The sequence below is a fragment of the Uranotaenia lowii genome, chromosome 3, assembly GCF_029784155.1.
Source record: "Uranotaenia lowii strain MFRU-FL chromosome 3, ASM2978415v1, whole genome shotgun sequence".
In the NCBI taxonomy this organism is placed as follows: Eukaryota; Metazoa; Arthropoda; class Insecta; order Diptera; family Culicidae; genus Uranotaenia; species Uranotaenia lowii.
Window position 1 is genome coordinate 214,093,134 of NC_073693.1, and position 17,331 is coordinate 214,110,464.

The window sequence follows — 17,331 nt, forward strand, 5'->3', positions numbered from 1 at the left end:
TAGCATAACGCAGAACACGAAACAATCCTCCAATTAATACTTTTCCTAATGATTAATTTGATTTTTTTTTCAATCCCTCGATCGTGTACTTAATAAAGACCGAAAACAAAACATGTTCCCATCCACGACCCCCGAGCACCAGCCAGCAAAGCATAAATTTTCACGAATCGACAATGTGCGAGGCGGCATGGTGTGGCAATTTATTTATATTAGGCGATTATAGTATTATTAGAGTATCTCTTCAGCCTTGTCCGGTGGTCTTCAGACGCTCCTTCTTGGACGGAATCAACCGGCAACGGTTTGTATTATATGAGGTTTCATTACCAACATCTGCGGTCGGGTCAGCCAGAAGAAGGAACATAGAAGATACTTACTATACAGACATATATCGACTCGGTATACCGTCCAGGGTGATTGATGGACTGACACGTGCACGTTTTCTTCCCCACGGGACAAGACCGCAGAGTATGGAGCCATGAGCTTGCCCGTGCCGGCCATCGGAAAGGTTACTAGTTGGCCAGGTCAATAGAATAAGCTGTTTATTTATTAGCTGGCAGTTTTATAAATAAAGTTTGAAAGTTTTATGGACCTTGAATATTGTTTATTACCTGTTTTGTGGAATATAAACTAATTGAATATAACTTGCCTGTGAAGTTAACAGACATATTTACAATTAAAAATTCTGCAAAAAAAGCTCTTAGAAACTTCAAGTGACCTAAGCATATTTTCGAACCCTTGTCAGCTCTCGGCGAGGTGGGAATTTTTTTGTTGAAAATTCAACTTTTATCCTGCAGTGTCAATTTTAAACTTTTTTTTTTTGTGATGGTCCCACAGGCCCAATTAGGTCCTTCCTCCACCCCATACGCTTCATTAGAAGTGGGAGGGACAGTTTATCCTATGGATAAATACTTCAAATTGTCTGTTTAACGTGTTGTATTGCCAGTTTCTTGAAAGTTTTTTTATGTTTGAACTGTCTTTGATATTCTGCGGCAGGCTGTTAAACATTTTTAGACCGTTGTAGAAAACTGATCGTTTTGTCATTTCCTTTCTCGTATTCGGTAATCTGAAATCATGGGCTCTTCTCGTATTGTAGCTACACTGCCGGCCAAAAGTTTGGGATCACCCGCTAAAAAACATGCGTATTTTGATCGTTCATATCTCAGCCGTCTTAGGACATATTGCAAATCTTCCGATCTCATTTGAAAGATAATAAGCAATAGCTATTTCGGAGGTATTTTGACCAGAAATAATGTTTTAGTTTTGCACCTAAAACTTAACCTAAAGTTAGTAGATTTTCAAAAAATCGCACTCTATATTCAAAGCCGATCATCTCGCGATAGGGTGTACAAAATTTCAAAAATTGAGTTGCAGTAGAATCCTTATTCTAAAGCTTAGTTCTTTTAGAAATGGGACACTTTCTTTTGCTGGTAGCTCGTTAACTTGTAATCGGACATTCAAAAATTTGACAGCATTTTGTTGCCTGTAAAAAGTACTATCCGACCTATTTTTTTCAAAATTTAAAATTTACGCGTTTTTGAGATATTTACGATGCAAGAGAAAAAGGAAAAAATAATTTTGCACAGTTTCATTCAAAATCCATCATTATCAAATTGATAGCCGACAAAACCGTTGATTATTCAAAGAACTACTGTGTGTGAGTGGTGGAAAAGTATGGAAATACTGTGAAAAATGTCCACAAAGTTCGAATCAACCATTGGAGTGAAGCATATGATCGGCAACTTCGGCTAAGGGTCATCAGGGAAGTCAAGTCTCTTACCAGCTTTTTTAATTTTCAATAAGCGAAAAACTAAGGGTAGATCGCTGAAATTTCCAATAAAAAATTTTCTCCTATAAGATGAAAGTGTTGCTTCTTAATGAGTCATTAAAACCTAACCTCAAACAAAAATTTTTGCTTGTTCAACAGCTCGTAAGCTGTATATCTGGTCTCGAGGCTATGGGACAGATGATTTCTGATGAACGACAAAACTTATGAAATACCCTATTTTAAACATATTCCAGCGTTTGAATCCTATACCACGTCTGCTCGTGGCAAGGTCCCGAGTATATTAAAGTATGTATTTGTTGGTTATTTTGTATAAAATATAATGATTTGCCAAAATTCTGCTCCTGTGGAAGAAAAACAACAATTTTCAAAACGAAAACTATGGTTTTCACTCTTTTCAAAAGCCTAAAAAGAGTAATATTTTATATAACCTTCGCAACCTACGATTTATACTAACCGATTATACTTTAAGTTCAATCTCCTCATGGTTTTACTTCGTTATTGCCAGATTTTGCCAGCAGAAATTCCATTAAAACGCTCAAAAAGTGGCTCAAAAATAATCAAATTTGTTAATTTCGAAACAGCTGCATTCACTAAAGTGGCCTCAGTTTCTTTTAAAAGAGAAGTATTGGTCCGAAAAATATCAGAAATTGAAGGAGGGGGTTGTAGCCACCTAAAATACAGATTAGATGAAGTATTAGTTTGAAAAACTGATAATTATCATGACTGAAAAAAGTGTGCACTGGCCGAAGGGAGGTACCAAGAACAAAGTAGAGTTTAATCTTACAAAAAACGATAAATATTTTTTTTTTTAATTTTTTCATGAATTATGATAGAATTACCTTCATTTCCTTCATACAAAGTATTTAGATCAAACGAAAGGTTTTTGAGATACACGCATTCGTAACTGTCCCATTTCTAAAAGAACTAAGCTTTATACTTCTCAAAACACAATTAAAAAAATTTGTGCCAAAGTTTATAAATGTACTTTTAATTATTCAAATAGACAATTAAGTTATCGTCCAAAAGTTTGGGATCACCTCTAGTATGGTGTATGGTTTCAGGAAAAAAAAAGTAGGCTGTCAATTGCTTTAAAAAATATTCTTCATAATAAGCTATTAATTATTTATGAAGAATATTGTTATGATTTTTTTTCAACTTAAATCATTCTGAATAACTTAAAAATTCCTAACTGTAGCATGATATTGACTAAAAATTAAGTACGTGTCACAATACAAGGTAAATAAAATCTACATATTTTGTGGAAAAGGGAAAAGGAGAAAATTGCAACAATGATCATATAGAAAAGATGTTTCTACAGATCATTAAAAACAGCTCAAAATGAATTTAAGGAGAAAATAAAAAAAAGTTAGACGAAGTGTTTGGAGATTAAAGAGAAATAAACTAAAAGAAATTTATATTTTTTTAACATTAAAAATCAAAAATATAAAAAACGCACTCTGCTTTCTTCGTCAGTTTAATGCAGCTTTTGTTTCTATTCAAAAGGCTTTATTCAATTACTCCTGTAGAAATAAATATTATAATATACCGTCAAAAGGGGCATCATGCAAAAGCAGGGTTAGATGCAACATTCGTATACCACAACATTCATTCAATTTTTATTTGAATATACTGTAATAAAGTTATCATTGAATAATAACAAATTCATAATGACATAGTTTTTAACATCGTGAAAGAGTTTTTGAAAGTTTTTGATTGTCATAAAAAATTTAAAAAATCGAGCAATAGATGTATTAATTTTTACATTTTTCGATGCCATAAAAAATTTTACCTAGTATGACGGATTGGTTTAATGATATCACCTACAAACTTTATATTGCTTTCATTATCCTATACCAACACTCTTGGTGTCTTGATATTTTTCAGACAATCACCAATTTTTTTCTTATAAATATTTTTATAATTCAGTTAGCTGTCTGGGGAAAAATGCAACAAAGTGCTAATCAGAACTAAATTTCATAAATCGCGTTTCCATACGCTGGGACTTGATTGTTTTGCATTATGCGTTTGTTAAAATTAAAATTTCATCCATCCTAAGATTAATTTTTATGATTTAAGCTAATAGAATATTTTGAAGTATTTTTACCACTAAATGTATGCAGCAGATTAACACTTTTATCTCAAAAAACATTTTTGACAGAAAAAAAATAAAATTTAATTCGAACAAAATCAAAAATTACTGCAATTGGTACTTTATGCGTCATGACATCACAAATGTATCAAAAACTATTAATTTTTAAACGATCTCATTTGATTTTTCATTAAATACAGAGTTTGTTACAACTTACCCCCTTTTTCTTAGTAAGGTGAAAATCGCCTGTTTTTGTAAATTTAAAAATAGCTGGTAAAACCAAATTTTTTTTTTCTGACTACGTCAGTTTGGCGTCCCATCAACCTTTAAACTTTTGGTGTACAATAGGTATGATTACCTGTAAGCATTGAGATTTTAGAAGCCATTGAAGTTGAAAAATCTTGCATGTTGCCCCAGTTGACGGTATGGTTCATGTTCATATTTGTACATGAAAGTAATGAAACTCAAAAATAGCATTTGAACCTTTAAGTTTTATTTTGAATTTTTGAAGTATCCGTAATATCGTAGCATCAGAAAATGATAAAACGAAACATATGCATAGCGTTACTTTGCTTTGAATTTACTCATTTTACTTCGGACGGGTAACTGAATTATAACCGATTTCACATAAGAAAACTCAGCAAAAAACGATAAAAATTTCACCAAATGTAATTAAAAAGATTTTAATCAATTGAAAATTTCATGCTGATTCACCCAATCTGTAAAAATAGGTAATGGTTTTAGCTGCATAGTGAAATATTGAAAAATAACGTATAGCGTACGATTTTATCTTATAAAGTGGCTTTAAACCGTGCTGATATGAAATATTCTTCATGAAACTAATTTCAGTCTCGATTTTATTTTCCATTTCTTGTTCTTCTAAATGCTAAACATCACATTCATGAACGTTTTGATTAATTTTACAAAGCCACAAAATTTACATCCTTCCGAGGTGCAAAGAATTTAAAAGCTAATATGAACTTATTTGGGATCCAAATTTTTGGTGCCCTGGATGAAAAATCTGCAATTTTTCTATCATCTTTTGTTTTTGCAATAACATTTGAAAATATTTTAGAAACATTCAACAAACTAGTGCATTTTTAGGCAAAAATAAAAATAAAAAACAGCATTTTAGATTAATGGTTTTAAATCAATCAATCATCAACTTTCCCCAAGACTTCAAGTAATTTTGAGTTCTGCGAAAAAAGTAATTGAAATTTCCTATTTGTTTACTTTTTCTCATTTTTTAAGAACTTTTTACAAAATTTAAATTAAAAATTTTTTAAAGCAAAAATCTGATCGTTTGGCAGGTTTGAACATTTTTTTTCAATAAATTCAAGTTTTTTTTAACTTTATTCAGAAATGTCAGAAATTCTTGTAATGATATCTTTTCAAATAAAAAAACTGTTGAATGATGCTTTTTTAGACATATAATATCTTAATCATTTTAAACATATTATATCTTAATATAATAAAATAGGTATAATGAACAAAATCAGAAAACGAATTCTTTAACGTTTTCAACGTATCAACGATTGCTTCCAATTAAAACTGATACATTTTAAAGCTTTTAACTCCATATCACCAAAACACCACGTAATAGACAAAATTTGACAAAAGATTTAAGTTCATCACGCTAAAATCTACCAAATCAATCATTAAATCATTGCCACCAAAATGCTGTTCCCATAAGTAATCAATTAAATTCTATTAACAAGTTTCAAGAATGATTAGACGAGTTTATTGAAAAAAAAAATCCATTTAGAAAGTTTAAACACTTATCTTTTTCATTTACATATTTTATTTCAATAAAAAAAAAAGATTTTCAAAGTCAAACTATTTTAATTTTATGAAATTTTTTTAATAAGTTTGTGCTTTGTTTTGAGTTCTGAATTTTTGTGCTTTGAAAACATAATCGTCTTGGAAGCCTTTGAAACTGGACTTTTAATAAGAGAAACATATCCTTCCCAGAACCCAATATTTCGATTGAAAGCGACAAAATACTTAGAACTTAAAATTTAAAAATTGAATTCAAAGTCTTCTATTGAAATTTTGTAAATGTTTCATTATTTTTTCATTCTTTAAAATCATGTTTTTGATCGATCATGATTTTTAATTAATCTTTAGAAAGTTCGAAAAATTATTGAAAGAAGTAACTTTAAAGTTACATTTTAATGCGCAGTTTTAACTAAATTTGTGTTATTTTTGTGCTTTTAATATTTACATCAAAATCAGTTTTTTTGTTGATGATTCACGACATCATTCATTTCCCAAGCAGTACATTGTCAGTATAATTGAACATGTTGTATTATAAAAACAAGTAGTTATTTTCTTTTCCAATTGAAGAAATTGCAGCGGAATTTTAAATCAATCTTTCAAATAAAATTGAAGAACGAAATGTAAATAATCGTGAATAATAAATAACAATCATTTTCATTTTCCTATTAATTTTAAATCATGGTTTTGAATCTGATCTGATATTTATTTCAGAATTCAGATTTTTTTTATTAAAACTAGTGTATTATTTTATGTATTCTATTTCTGCGTCCTTATGTCCGAAGTTCTACTTGAAAATCTAAATTGCACTCCTTTTTCGCATTGCATTTGCATTTCTTTTTTCAAATTTGGAAACAAGACTGTTAAGAGTTTATTTTTAAACAAATTTCTAGTTCAGAAGATTTTAAATAATTTATCAATGACTTACCGGAAATATCATTGTTTCGAAAATTTCATTCAGATTGGATTTGAAAAACTTTTTTTTGTCCTTGCAGTCAAATTTATTATTTATGGAGTTTGTGAGTTTAATATAAGTAAGAAAATGGTGTTAGAAATCAATTACCTTATGTATTGTGTATTTTAAGTATTGTTTATATTTTTGGCTAAATTTGAATTTCGAAACCCGCCCTGGGGTCAACAAAACCCACTGTGGGAGCAAATAGTAATGAAGTGAAGAAGTTGTATTATTTCGTTGAAAAGAGTGGCAAAAACCCCAGCTGAACATAAATTACTCATTCACTCGAAACAATTTACGGAGATATCCAACTTGTAAGATGAGAAGTTCGAGAAATTTCACCGTTTCGCCTTATGGGCAATATCCGGGCAAATTTGGTCAAAACCCAGAAATTATTCAACAAAAATTAAGTAAAAATATAAAAAAAAAATCCATCGAAACTCATCGACAGATTTCAAATCGTATTTAAGGCTTCCTAAAAACTTTCATGATATTTGTAAAACTTGATTAAAAATACGTTTTAGAGGCATAAATAAAAAAAAATTACAACAAAAATTTTTTTTGGATTTTTTTCAATGCAATCCGGGCAATCGGGCAGGGATGGACTGTGCCTGAAATTTGAATTGAATATCCGGTCAAACCCGGATTAAATCGGCCAATCTGACAAGCTTTTACTAGGGTATTATATTATTTCAGACCCCATATTTCTTCCAGTCAGGAGATAGGAGGATGGAAAGTGGAATCATATCTAGAATTAGACTCGTATAGTACGATAAAGTTTCTATAAATCTTCAGTACTCACCCCTAAATCCATTGTAAAGTATTTAAGGAAGAAAGAGGGAGCTACTTCACAATTTTTCCCGAAATTCAAAAACTATTCAAGCAAATGGAACCAAAATTTGCATGGAAGAGGTTTTAATTACGAGAAAGGCTTCTATCGATATTTGGTACCTTTCCCTTCTTTTTTGAGGGGTTCCCTAATCAAGAACTTATCAAGCAAATGTAACTAAATTTGGTGTGGAAGAGCATGTGGTATGAGAAATGGTTAAATGATTTTTTGAGACCCCTCCATCATTTTATTGGGAATAAAAAAGGAGCAAAAGGATTCCCATACAACTTTTACTGCACAACCCGAGAACCTATCGAAATGTAAAATTGTTGTACAGCTTAAGAACTTATCAACCAATGGAGCCAAATTTACTTTGAGAAGGTTTTAGGTATTAAAATTTTATAAGTCGCGAATGGGTGGAGGAAAGGGAAGAAGGGGCTCCCATATAAGTGGTTTATCGCAAAAATCGAGAACTTATCAAGCTAAATAGAACTTATTATATAAGAGAGCAGATTATTTGCGTACGAATATTTTGCATAACTCAAAAACTTATGTAACTAATTGAGCCAAATGGGGCATGTGACGTTAGACTGAGTCGATTTTGGATCATTTTGAATTTATTCAACCCTGGGGTCTTAAAAACTTTGTTTTGTCTTTAAACTCATCCATGTTTTTTTGCTACAATTTTATGTGTTTACATGAGTAAATTTGAAGTTTTAGGTTTGTATGGCAAAATTGAATATTTTGTTCTGGAAAATTATGGTTTATGTGGTTTATGAAAAACTTTGTTAAGACCGTTACTTCGTATCTTGATGGGATTAATGATTGGTATAAAACTTGAACAAAAAATATTCTCAAAGTCACGAGTAAGGGGAGCTCAAATTTGAAATAAGAGTGCATACTCTTATTTCAATTCTGAACTCTCATTACTTTTGACTTTGAGGATATTTTTTGTTTTAATTTCATCCTAACAATAGATTAATAATCAAACTTTTTTCTCATGAATTTTGAAGTTTCTAAAACATTTTTGGTTTGAAGTATTTACAGCATTTCTACGAAAATCGAAATTTTTTGAATGCTGCTGCACTGCAATGTTTCATGAATTTCCTTTATAAACAGAAAAAAAAGTTTTATTTTTATAAATAAAATGAAATAAACGATAAATTCGAAAACACTGAAAAAAAATGAAACCATTTTATATTTTGGCACCACAAGTCAGTCATTGATCTATTTTTGTGAGCTACGGACTTGTCTGAGTGAATCTCTGAATTGAGATTCGTAAAAATTGTAAATTCACGACAATGGCGTAGTTGGTAGAGTAAGCATAAAGTGAACAGAATTTGAAGGCTGATGCTACAAAAAAATTGTTTCTCCAGTGAAAAGACAAATGGGATCAAGGAGCTGCTACGAAAAAAAATTTCTGAATCGGCCATCGGTTAAAAGACTGATTGGATCAGTGAGCGTAGATTTTAAAAGCTGCGGCGTCGATTGTTTGTTTATGTTCCGGCTCTGGTGCTCCGGCTCAAAAAGTACAGATTTCAAAAGTTTTTGCTAAAAATGGGATGTAAAATTAAGTTGAAGGATATTTAAGAAAATAAATAATAGGTTTTGCTGAGAATGGAATAAGGAATTTGTTTAAAGTTTATTTGAATATTTTCAATTTTGTTTTAGGGAAAATATGCGAGGTACCATATTTCCATAGTTTCGCGACAACTTGTGCAGTGCGAAAAGCTGTCACTTGCAATTTATTCTGCAAATGTACTCAGGCAATTTCACGTTGACCAAATTGCATTCACTCTAATTGTACCCCTAGGTAGCATTTTATGACACTTTTTACCGGTCTGGTGAAAAGGAAAAAAAAATGGAAAGTAGAACCGAGCTAGCCCTTTCTACCGTTTTTCTACCACCCAAAAAAGCACGTTCTCATGCAACGTAATTGATAATTGCCTCCCTCGACCCCCGTCTTACTTACATTTTGTACCGTTCCAAAAGTTCGGCAATTTGTTGAGTTGAGTGTCGGAAACGAAACGAATCCCTGTTGAATGACGGAAGTAATGAGTTGTGATGAACAGATACTAATTACGCTCACTTTTTGCGATGCTAGAGATAGGCACCACTTACTTGTTGCTGAAATTTGGATCAATCTTTCTAATAGGATTTTCATGTCCCGCAAATAAAAAAAACCGTTGAAGGGTGGTTCAATTTTTAATGAGAAGGTTGGTTCATAGAGGTTTTTGTGCGAACTTTTAAGTCATCAATGATTTAAAGTTAATTTATAATTTTACGAATATAAATGGTGGAAATAAAAATTCTGAAATCGTTCGGTTGGTAACCTGAATAGAACAATGACTGTTTTTTACCGTTCTTCGTGTTGCGGCTGCTGAAAGAAGCATCAGAAGAGAAAAAAAAAACCCAAGTAGCTAATAGGAAGTGTATGTATATTCCCTCACTGTTTGACCTCTTTGTGACACTAATTTCTTTGGCCTCGGTAGGGATCAAGCGAACGTTCGAGCGGCTCTCATTGATGGGGTTCAGTAATTTTCTTCCTTCATCTGCCGCATGAGCGTCCCATAAACACAGCAGCAGCAGCATCACAGAGCGCAAAGTCAAAGAACGATCCGATGGTTGAACGAAATCTCGGAAAGCTCTCTATGACATTCAATTTCACACCTCCTCATGTGCTCGTGCTAGAACGGGTAACGTTGGAAGCTATCAGCAGGGGCGGATTTGGACATTTTAATATTGAATCCTTCAACATTTTTCCAAATACAATGATAAAAATAAGCAAATCAGATTAATTAGTTGAAGCCATTGGGTTAATCAAAAAAAGGTATTTCACAATGGATATTCTATGTTGCCGTGATAAAATAGAACATTTGTTTTCAATGAGAAATGTTCTTATCTGTTCGTCAACCAGAAATTAATTTATAAATTTTTGAAATGTAAAAAGTGCTCCGCATTCTGGCTTAAATCAAAGCATCATTTCAAAATATTTTCCTGTTCAATATTTTTCTCAACCATTTTTGTTGAGTTACTCAAGGTGTTGAATTTAAATTTGTTGAACATCTCTCTGCTATACTTTTCCGAGATTTCGGGCGCGTTTGCGAAGGATTTTTCGAACAAAATCATAGTCATATCCGTTCACAATTCCGGCTTCGTAATTTTTTCTGCTTTTCCTTTTCGAACTCGGGCTTCTCCATCGGAATATGATACAACCGGTGTGCCATGGAGTGGAAGGCGGCTTGTTTTTGAGCCCCAAAATGATTCGAGTCGACCGTGATGTATCTATCAGTTGAGGTTGGTTTACGGTAAATTCAAAATTCCAAGGTATTATCCTCTTTTCTTTGAATCAGCAAATCAAGAAAAGGGAGTTTTCCCTCAACTTCTTTTTCAACCGTAAACTTGATCGAGCTATGCTGATTATTGAGGAGCTCGAGTGTCTGTGGGAGATAGCGTTCTTTAACGGAAGCAAAAATATCATCTACGTAGCGCCACCAAAAACGAGAGAAGAGTTTTTCTTTCTTCTCCAGATCCGTTTCAAAATCTCCCAAGAATACTTCGGCCAGAAGGGGGAGGGTTTGCTAACCATACTGAGGCCAAAAGTCTCCGGTGAATCACGGAAAAAGTGTAAAGTGGGAATACTTTGAAGGATCGGCTAGTTTCACTCAAAGATAGGATTCCAGAAGAGGAGTGATCTGGAATTTACGAAATTCCATGTAAGAGTTGTCCATCGATTTACATCGGCCAAACCCGCCGTAAATTTAAAGTGCGGCTCAAAGAGCATAAGAATGCCGTTGAAAACAAAAGGATAAATGAATCGAGCGTGGCCGCCACACAACAGAATTTGACCATTCCATTGACTGAGAAAAGGTCAAATTTAAAAAATGCGTACGCAAACCTGGACACCTTAACGCTTGGGAGTCTATGTTCATCAGCACGGCCGAGAAACCGTTGATGAACGAAGATGACCCGCCGAATATATCTCCACTTTTCAACCTGACCAACCAAAAGTTCGCATGATGCGACACCCTTTCGACGATACATCAGCAGGGTAGGAAATTGGTTACGTTAATCGTTTAAGTAATCAGTCGGACATCGTCCTGTATATGGGCAACATCTGGCCCGAAACCGGTCGACAAAAAAGGTAATTTTAAACCCTTTTTCCGTTAAGTAAGAACGTTAAGTGTCGTGTCCTGTAATACGTTGTGTGTTTTGTGTCTAGTAAAAATTCTTACATGAGCACATATCATTTGAAAATGAGTGAATCAATCACTACGCCAACAAATAATTGCACTATTTTTGCAATTGAAATACAAGCAATTAAATCCAACTTTGGTGTAACTCGTTCACATTGGAATCAAAACAAACGACAAGTTACACCATAGTACAAACATTTGCAACATAGTACAGCGCAAAAGTTTTGCAACAAGTAAAAATAAAATAATTTTTTTACGTAATTGCATTTTGTGACTAAAAGTCAGTTCTACGGCGAATTGCAAGTGCATCAAAGGTGCTGCATTCTACACTGTCGTTCAAAACACATCGACACTTACAAATTTGAAAGTTTTTTCGAAAAATTGGAATTCACTTCCAGTGGTCACTGAGACACTGAAACATTGCTGAGACGCGTTGGGGAAAGTGTCAACAAGTGTGATTTTAGTGGTGTTTAGTGATGGCTAGCTAGGTGGAGAAAAAACTAGCAGCGGACCTTCTGACGAGACGACGAAATGTGCCGAACGAGATGTGGTGGAGAAGTTCGTAGCGGATTTCACCTATGAACGAGATTGTTGCCAGGTTACGGTACGTTTGGAGGCGCTCAACAAGAGTTATTCATGAACGTGCAGAGTGACATCGAAATGGGCGATAGCGAAGAGCGGTTCGAGGCGCATCTGGAGTTCCGGGCGGATTTCGAGGATCGGTTTTGCAGAGCAAAAGGTTTGTTTGTATGTATGTATGTAAAAAAATGTATGTAAAAATCCACCTTGGGTTTGCGGCAGCGCCGCAGTTATGGCCAAGAAAATAACCCACGCGACCATCTTGGCTACCACGCAACACAGTCATAACCCCTCTATGAGACTTTTAAGGGAATGGAATCGCAAGCAGAGGCACTTACGGTATCCAGGGTTAAAGGGGAAAAAGTCTCGAGAAGCTATAACCGTGTTGTTGACTAACCAAGATAGCATGCAAACTATAATCCCGCCGCCAAGGCTTCCGAAAAAAGAGTGCGTCCTTCTTTTACAAAAAGTAATCAAATACGATCATTTTCTCAACCATGCCAAATTCCCTTGACATAAATTAAGAAACGCCAAGTATTCGAAACAGGTAACAAGCACATACTGCTACCCGCTCCTTTTGCAAAACAAAGATACCCAGATGCCCCTAACCCATTTTTCGCTTATTAAATGTGCATTTATGTAATATAATATAATAAAATATAATAAATATAATATAATAAATAAAATATAATAAATGTAATATAATAAATATAATACAATATAATATAATATTATATAATATAATATGAGATGAGAATGTGGTACACTAATAAGGTTCATTTATTGTTTCCTGAAAAAGATAAAATACAGTGATTCATTCATCACTCAAAACAATAAGATATTCAAATATCAATACAAATAATTTTATAATCTGTAGGATACAAGAAAGGTGATTAGCTGAATTTTATAAATGAAAGCGATCGAGATCTGAAATAAAGAGTTGATCAATTATGGAAAAATAAACCTTTTATTTTAGTTATAGAATAGTAATATCAGCTAATCAATCAATTTCTTCGTAGCTTCAACTGGAATTTAAAGAGGTTTATATTTCAGTTTAGATGCTATAATTTGGATTCGCCAGTTCTGCTTATCTGAAAACAAGGGCATTTATTAAATAATATTAACTTCGGTTGTAACGATCAAATGTTGGTCAACCAACACTACAATGACTGGGATTTTTTCTTTATCTTAGAAACTTCGGAATCGAGTATCTGTTGTACAAGTATTTGCTGAAAAAAGAATTAAATAAAATAAAAATGAAAAAAAAATAAAAATGAAAAATAAAAATAAAAAATAAAAATAGAAAAAAAGATAGAAATAAAAGAATAATGAAATAAATAACAATAATAATAATAAAGAAAATAATATTATATAGGTTTATAAGAAAAAAATAAATGAAAAGAAATAAATAAAAAAAAATTCCTCATTTTTTAAATTTATTTTCCTTTTTTTTTTTGATTGGCGGCGTAACGTTAATGTTGAAAGTTAAATACATCAACAAATTTTCTGCTCCGGTTGCTTGACGGTTCATTATTCTGGAATATATGACATCTGCAAAATTGATTTTATACAGAACATTACTTGCTTAATTATTTACTTCACTTGCTTAATTATTTACTTGATAGTGTTTTGTGCATCTGTTTCACTTTCTCCATCTGATATTTCACTATCACTCTTATTGTAAATTGCTTCTGCTCTCGATTTTAATTTTTCTTTGTCCTGGAGTAATAGTTCCCATTCTGAAAATTCAACATTCCTGTATTTCCTGAAATCCTGTTCATGTGCGTTTTTCCAGGTAAAGCTTGGCCTACCACTTTTTCTGAAAGGCATTTTATATTTGAGTGCTATCTTGAGGGGGCTCAATGCATCCCTTCTTTTGATGTGGCCATTGTGGCATATTGTGAGGATATTAATATAGAGAAATGAATATGAAATATTTATGTAAACAAATATATAAACAAAGTACCTACATTTCCTTTAAATAATCATTACAATTAAAACATGTACCTCAAGATGCCACTAGATGACCTGAAAAAAGCTTTTTTTTTACTTATATTCTTTTTTGGAATTCAGGCTCAAAGCTTATCTTAAATAAGCTGAAAAATTATAAGTTTATATTGTTTATTGTTGTTTATTGAAAATTTATCAATGTGGTAATAAAAACCGTCATCGTCTTGCAGAGCAAAAGGTTTGTTTGCTGTCAAAACTGGAAAGCAGGGAGCATCTTCTGAGTTCGACGATCATGCACGCATCGACTTCTCATATCATGTCTTTTTTTGTCTTCGCGATGGATATCATTTCACGACAATTTCATTTCTATCATCCACTACAACGAGGACATACCGATCATCAACAAGCTACAGTACCTGTTACAGTCACTGGAATAAGAAGCCAAGAAACCATTCGTGTCGGTGGATATTCAAGCCGATAATTATTCCTCGACGTGGGACGCATTGAAAAAGCTACGGCAACAAGCAATTCTTCAGAAAGGAGCTGTTCCGAGGTCTATAAAACCTTCCACCAATCCAGCATGAGTCAGCACAAGACCTCAAAACACTGGTTAATGATTTCCAGCGACACGTTAAGGCACTGGGGAAGTTAGGTGAACCGATAGATCATTGGGACACTCTGCTCATCTTCATCCTGACGAATAAACTGGATTCGGCAACGATTCGTGCATGGGAGCAAGATACACGACAGAAAGATGAGGTGAAATACGACGAGCTCATCGAGTTTCTCATCCATCAGGTCCAGATGGTGAAATCCGTGGACAGCGATCTCCAGCATCGTTCTTCAGTGCCCTCCGTTTCCAAGGTGGCCGGACAAATCCCGAAGAAACCAGTTCCCATCCGATCTGTCGTGAACACAGCTACGTTCGAAACTCAATCCAGTACTTCGCCATGCCACTGTTGTTTGAGAACACATCCGCTTCACCTTCCGCTTTCGAATCTGTCAAGCTCCCAACGGCGAGAGCTTGTGACAAAGCACATTCTTTGCTGGAATTGCTTCCGCGCGAATCACCAGACTAGAACCTGTAAATCTAAGTTCCTGTGTAGGATTTGCCAAGCGAAGCACCATACGATGTTGCACGACCCAGCAGCACCACCGAATGAGTTTTCTCCCTAGAGATCACATCTCATACACGTGAATCCAGGTCCGAGCGGTTCACTCAACACACCAACGATAAACCTATCCGTGCATTCAAATTCTATTCTATTGGAGACAGTTGCGCTGTTAGTAGTCGACCGATGCGGTAGAAATATTCCTGCTAGAGCTCTGCTAGATTCTGCAGCGATGTCCAATTTTCTCATTAGGAAGCTGGCGAACGAACTCGCCACCCGTCAAAGCCCCGTGGACATCGCAGTTGCTGGAATTGGAGAGTCAGTGAAGCGCATCAAACACAATTTAGCTACCAAGATCGTATCCAGGAACAGCAACTTCTCCACCATACTCGATTTCCTCGGCATGAAGAAGCCAACATCCCATCTTCCCACATCACTGATCGATACAACTGCCTGGAAAATGCCAAAGGTTCCATTGGCAGATCCTCAGTTCAACGTACCAGCAACAATCTACATGATCATCGGTGGAGAATGTTACCATGAGTTCCACACAGGTGTACGCCATTCCCTTGGTAACGGTTTACCGATTTTGGTGGACACCCTCCTTTTCTGGACAGCTTCCGGTAAAGTGGATTCCAGCTCCACCACCGCACTGCAAGCGTGCTTCCTCTCCACCGTTGATCAAACCCGAGAAACGATCCCTGGAACCCGAGAACGACCATCGATTTAAGTCAGAGAATGGAAGCTGAACCCTCCACCACTCAAATCCACGACGAAGGATACGTCGTTTGCCATTCCCGGTCCCAAACCACCCTTGGAGATAACGAAACGAATGCCACACATCGAAACTCAACCAGAGATACACACCACGGCGATTCTATTGAATGTTACAAATCACACTGCTATCTGCCACATCACCCGGTGCTCAGGGATGCCAGCAAAACCACCAATGGAGCGTGGTATTCAACGCATCCTGTGAGTCCAAATCAGGGTACGCGCTCAAGGATACGCTGCTCGTCGGTTGCTTCGTTCAACACAATCCGCTGTCCACCACTCTTCTAAGCGCCGCCAAAAGCAACGACGAAGTACAAGACGCTGCTGATGGATCCAGCTGCTACATCGTTCCTTTGGCCAAGCAGCCCTCTGCTACCTGTCTTCTACCAACGGAATCGTGCCAGAAATGCATCGTTGGAGAACTGTCGCGGCTAAACGCGCAACTGCTATCCAGATTGGTACAGACGTGCAACCCTACAGACGACCAGAGAAAGCTACAATGACCGGTAGAGCACGCCGAACGTGCTCAACGCGCTTATAGGACGCTAAAAGGTGATTAGCGTTCCTATAGCTTTACTCCAACCGTTCGATCAACCGGGTCTTTGTTGCTTACAGATCCATGTCCTACTAAGTTCACCCATTTGCGATATTTTCATCGAGATCAATCTACAAAGACCGGCAGAGCACGCCGAATGTGACTCACTGCGCATGTCGAGCGCTAATAGGTGATTAGTTCGATTGTTCGATCTACCGGTTCTTTGTCGATTGCAGATCCTCTCCTACAACTATCCTACATCTTCATCGAATATTCGTTGCCATTGACCAAGCCACAAGTCCGAAGCAGAATCTTCTAGTCTTTCTTACATTTAAGCAAAAAATATATTCTAAAAAATTGTTGACGGAGGCATTTTCTCATAAATTTGTCTTACTGGTTTTTTCGTTCCGTCGTCACGCCACACAGTGCAGCGTCCCATAGACAAAAATCAAAATTCGAAATTTTTATTTCACCAAATCAAGGAGGCGGTGCTTTTCATATATGTTTGAAGTGTGCTGCATGTCTATAACTAATCACGTGGGAGCTCTTATATGCCTGTATCAGGCTTATATTGTCAGATAGTATCAACGCAACACGTGCACAGTATTTTTTCAGAAAAAAATACTCAATTTTACTAATTTTTCAATAATCTGTTGGTGACTTTTAATGTGTTAATCGCAATGGAAACTGAAGAAGCAAGTAAGCAGAAGATATTTGAGGGGTTATCTCTGTGATTTATTTCCATATATA

At 34.9% G+C, this 17,331-nt stretch overlaps 2 protein-coding genes across 2 annotated transcripts; both read left to right on the top strand.

Annotated features, from left to right (window-relative positions):
- The first annotated feature begins 12,291 nt into the window (after positions 1–12,291).
- LOC129753066 (uncharacterized) lies at positions 12,292–15,336 on the top strand. The gene is made up of 2 exons (XM_055748865.1): positions 12,292–12,378; positions 14,740–15,336. Exons 1-2 carry the CDS (start codon positions 12,292–12,294, stop codon positions 15,334–15,336), a joined length of 684 nt encoding a protein of 227 aa, XP_055604840.1.
- Positions 15,337–15,504: 168 nt separating this feature from the next.
- On the top strand, positions 15,505–16,002 carry LOC129753067 (uncharacterized). The gene has a single exon (XM_055748866.1). It carries the CDS (start codon positions 15,505–15,507, stop codon positions 16,000–16,002), a length of 498 nt encoding a protein of 165 aa, XP_055604841.1.
- The last annotated feature ends 1,329 nt before the right edge of the window (positions 16,003–17,331 follow it).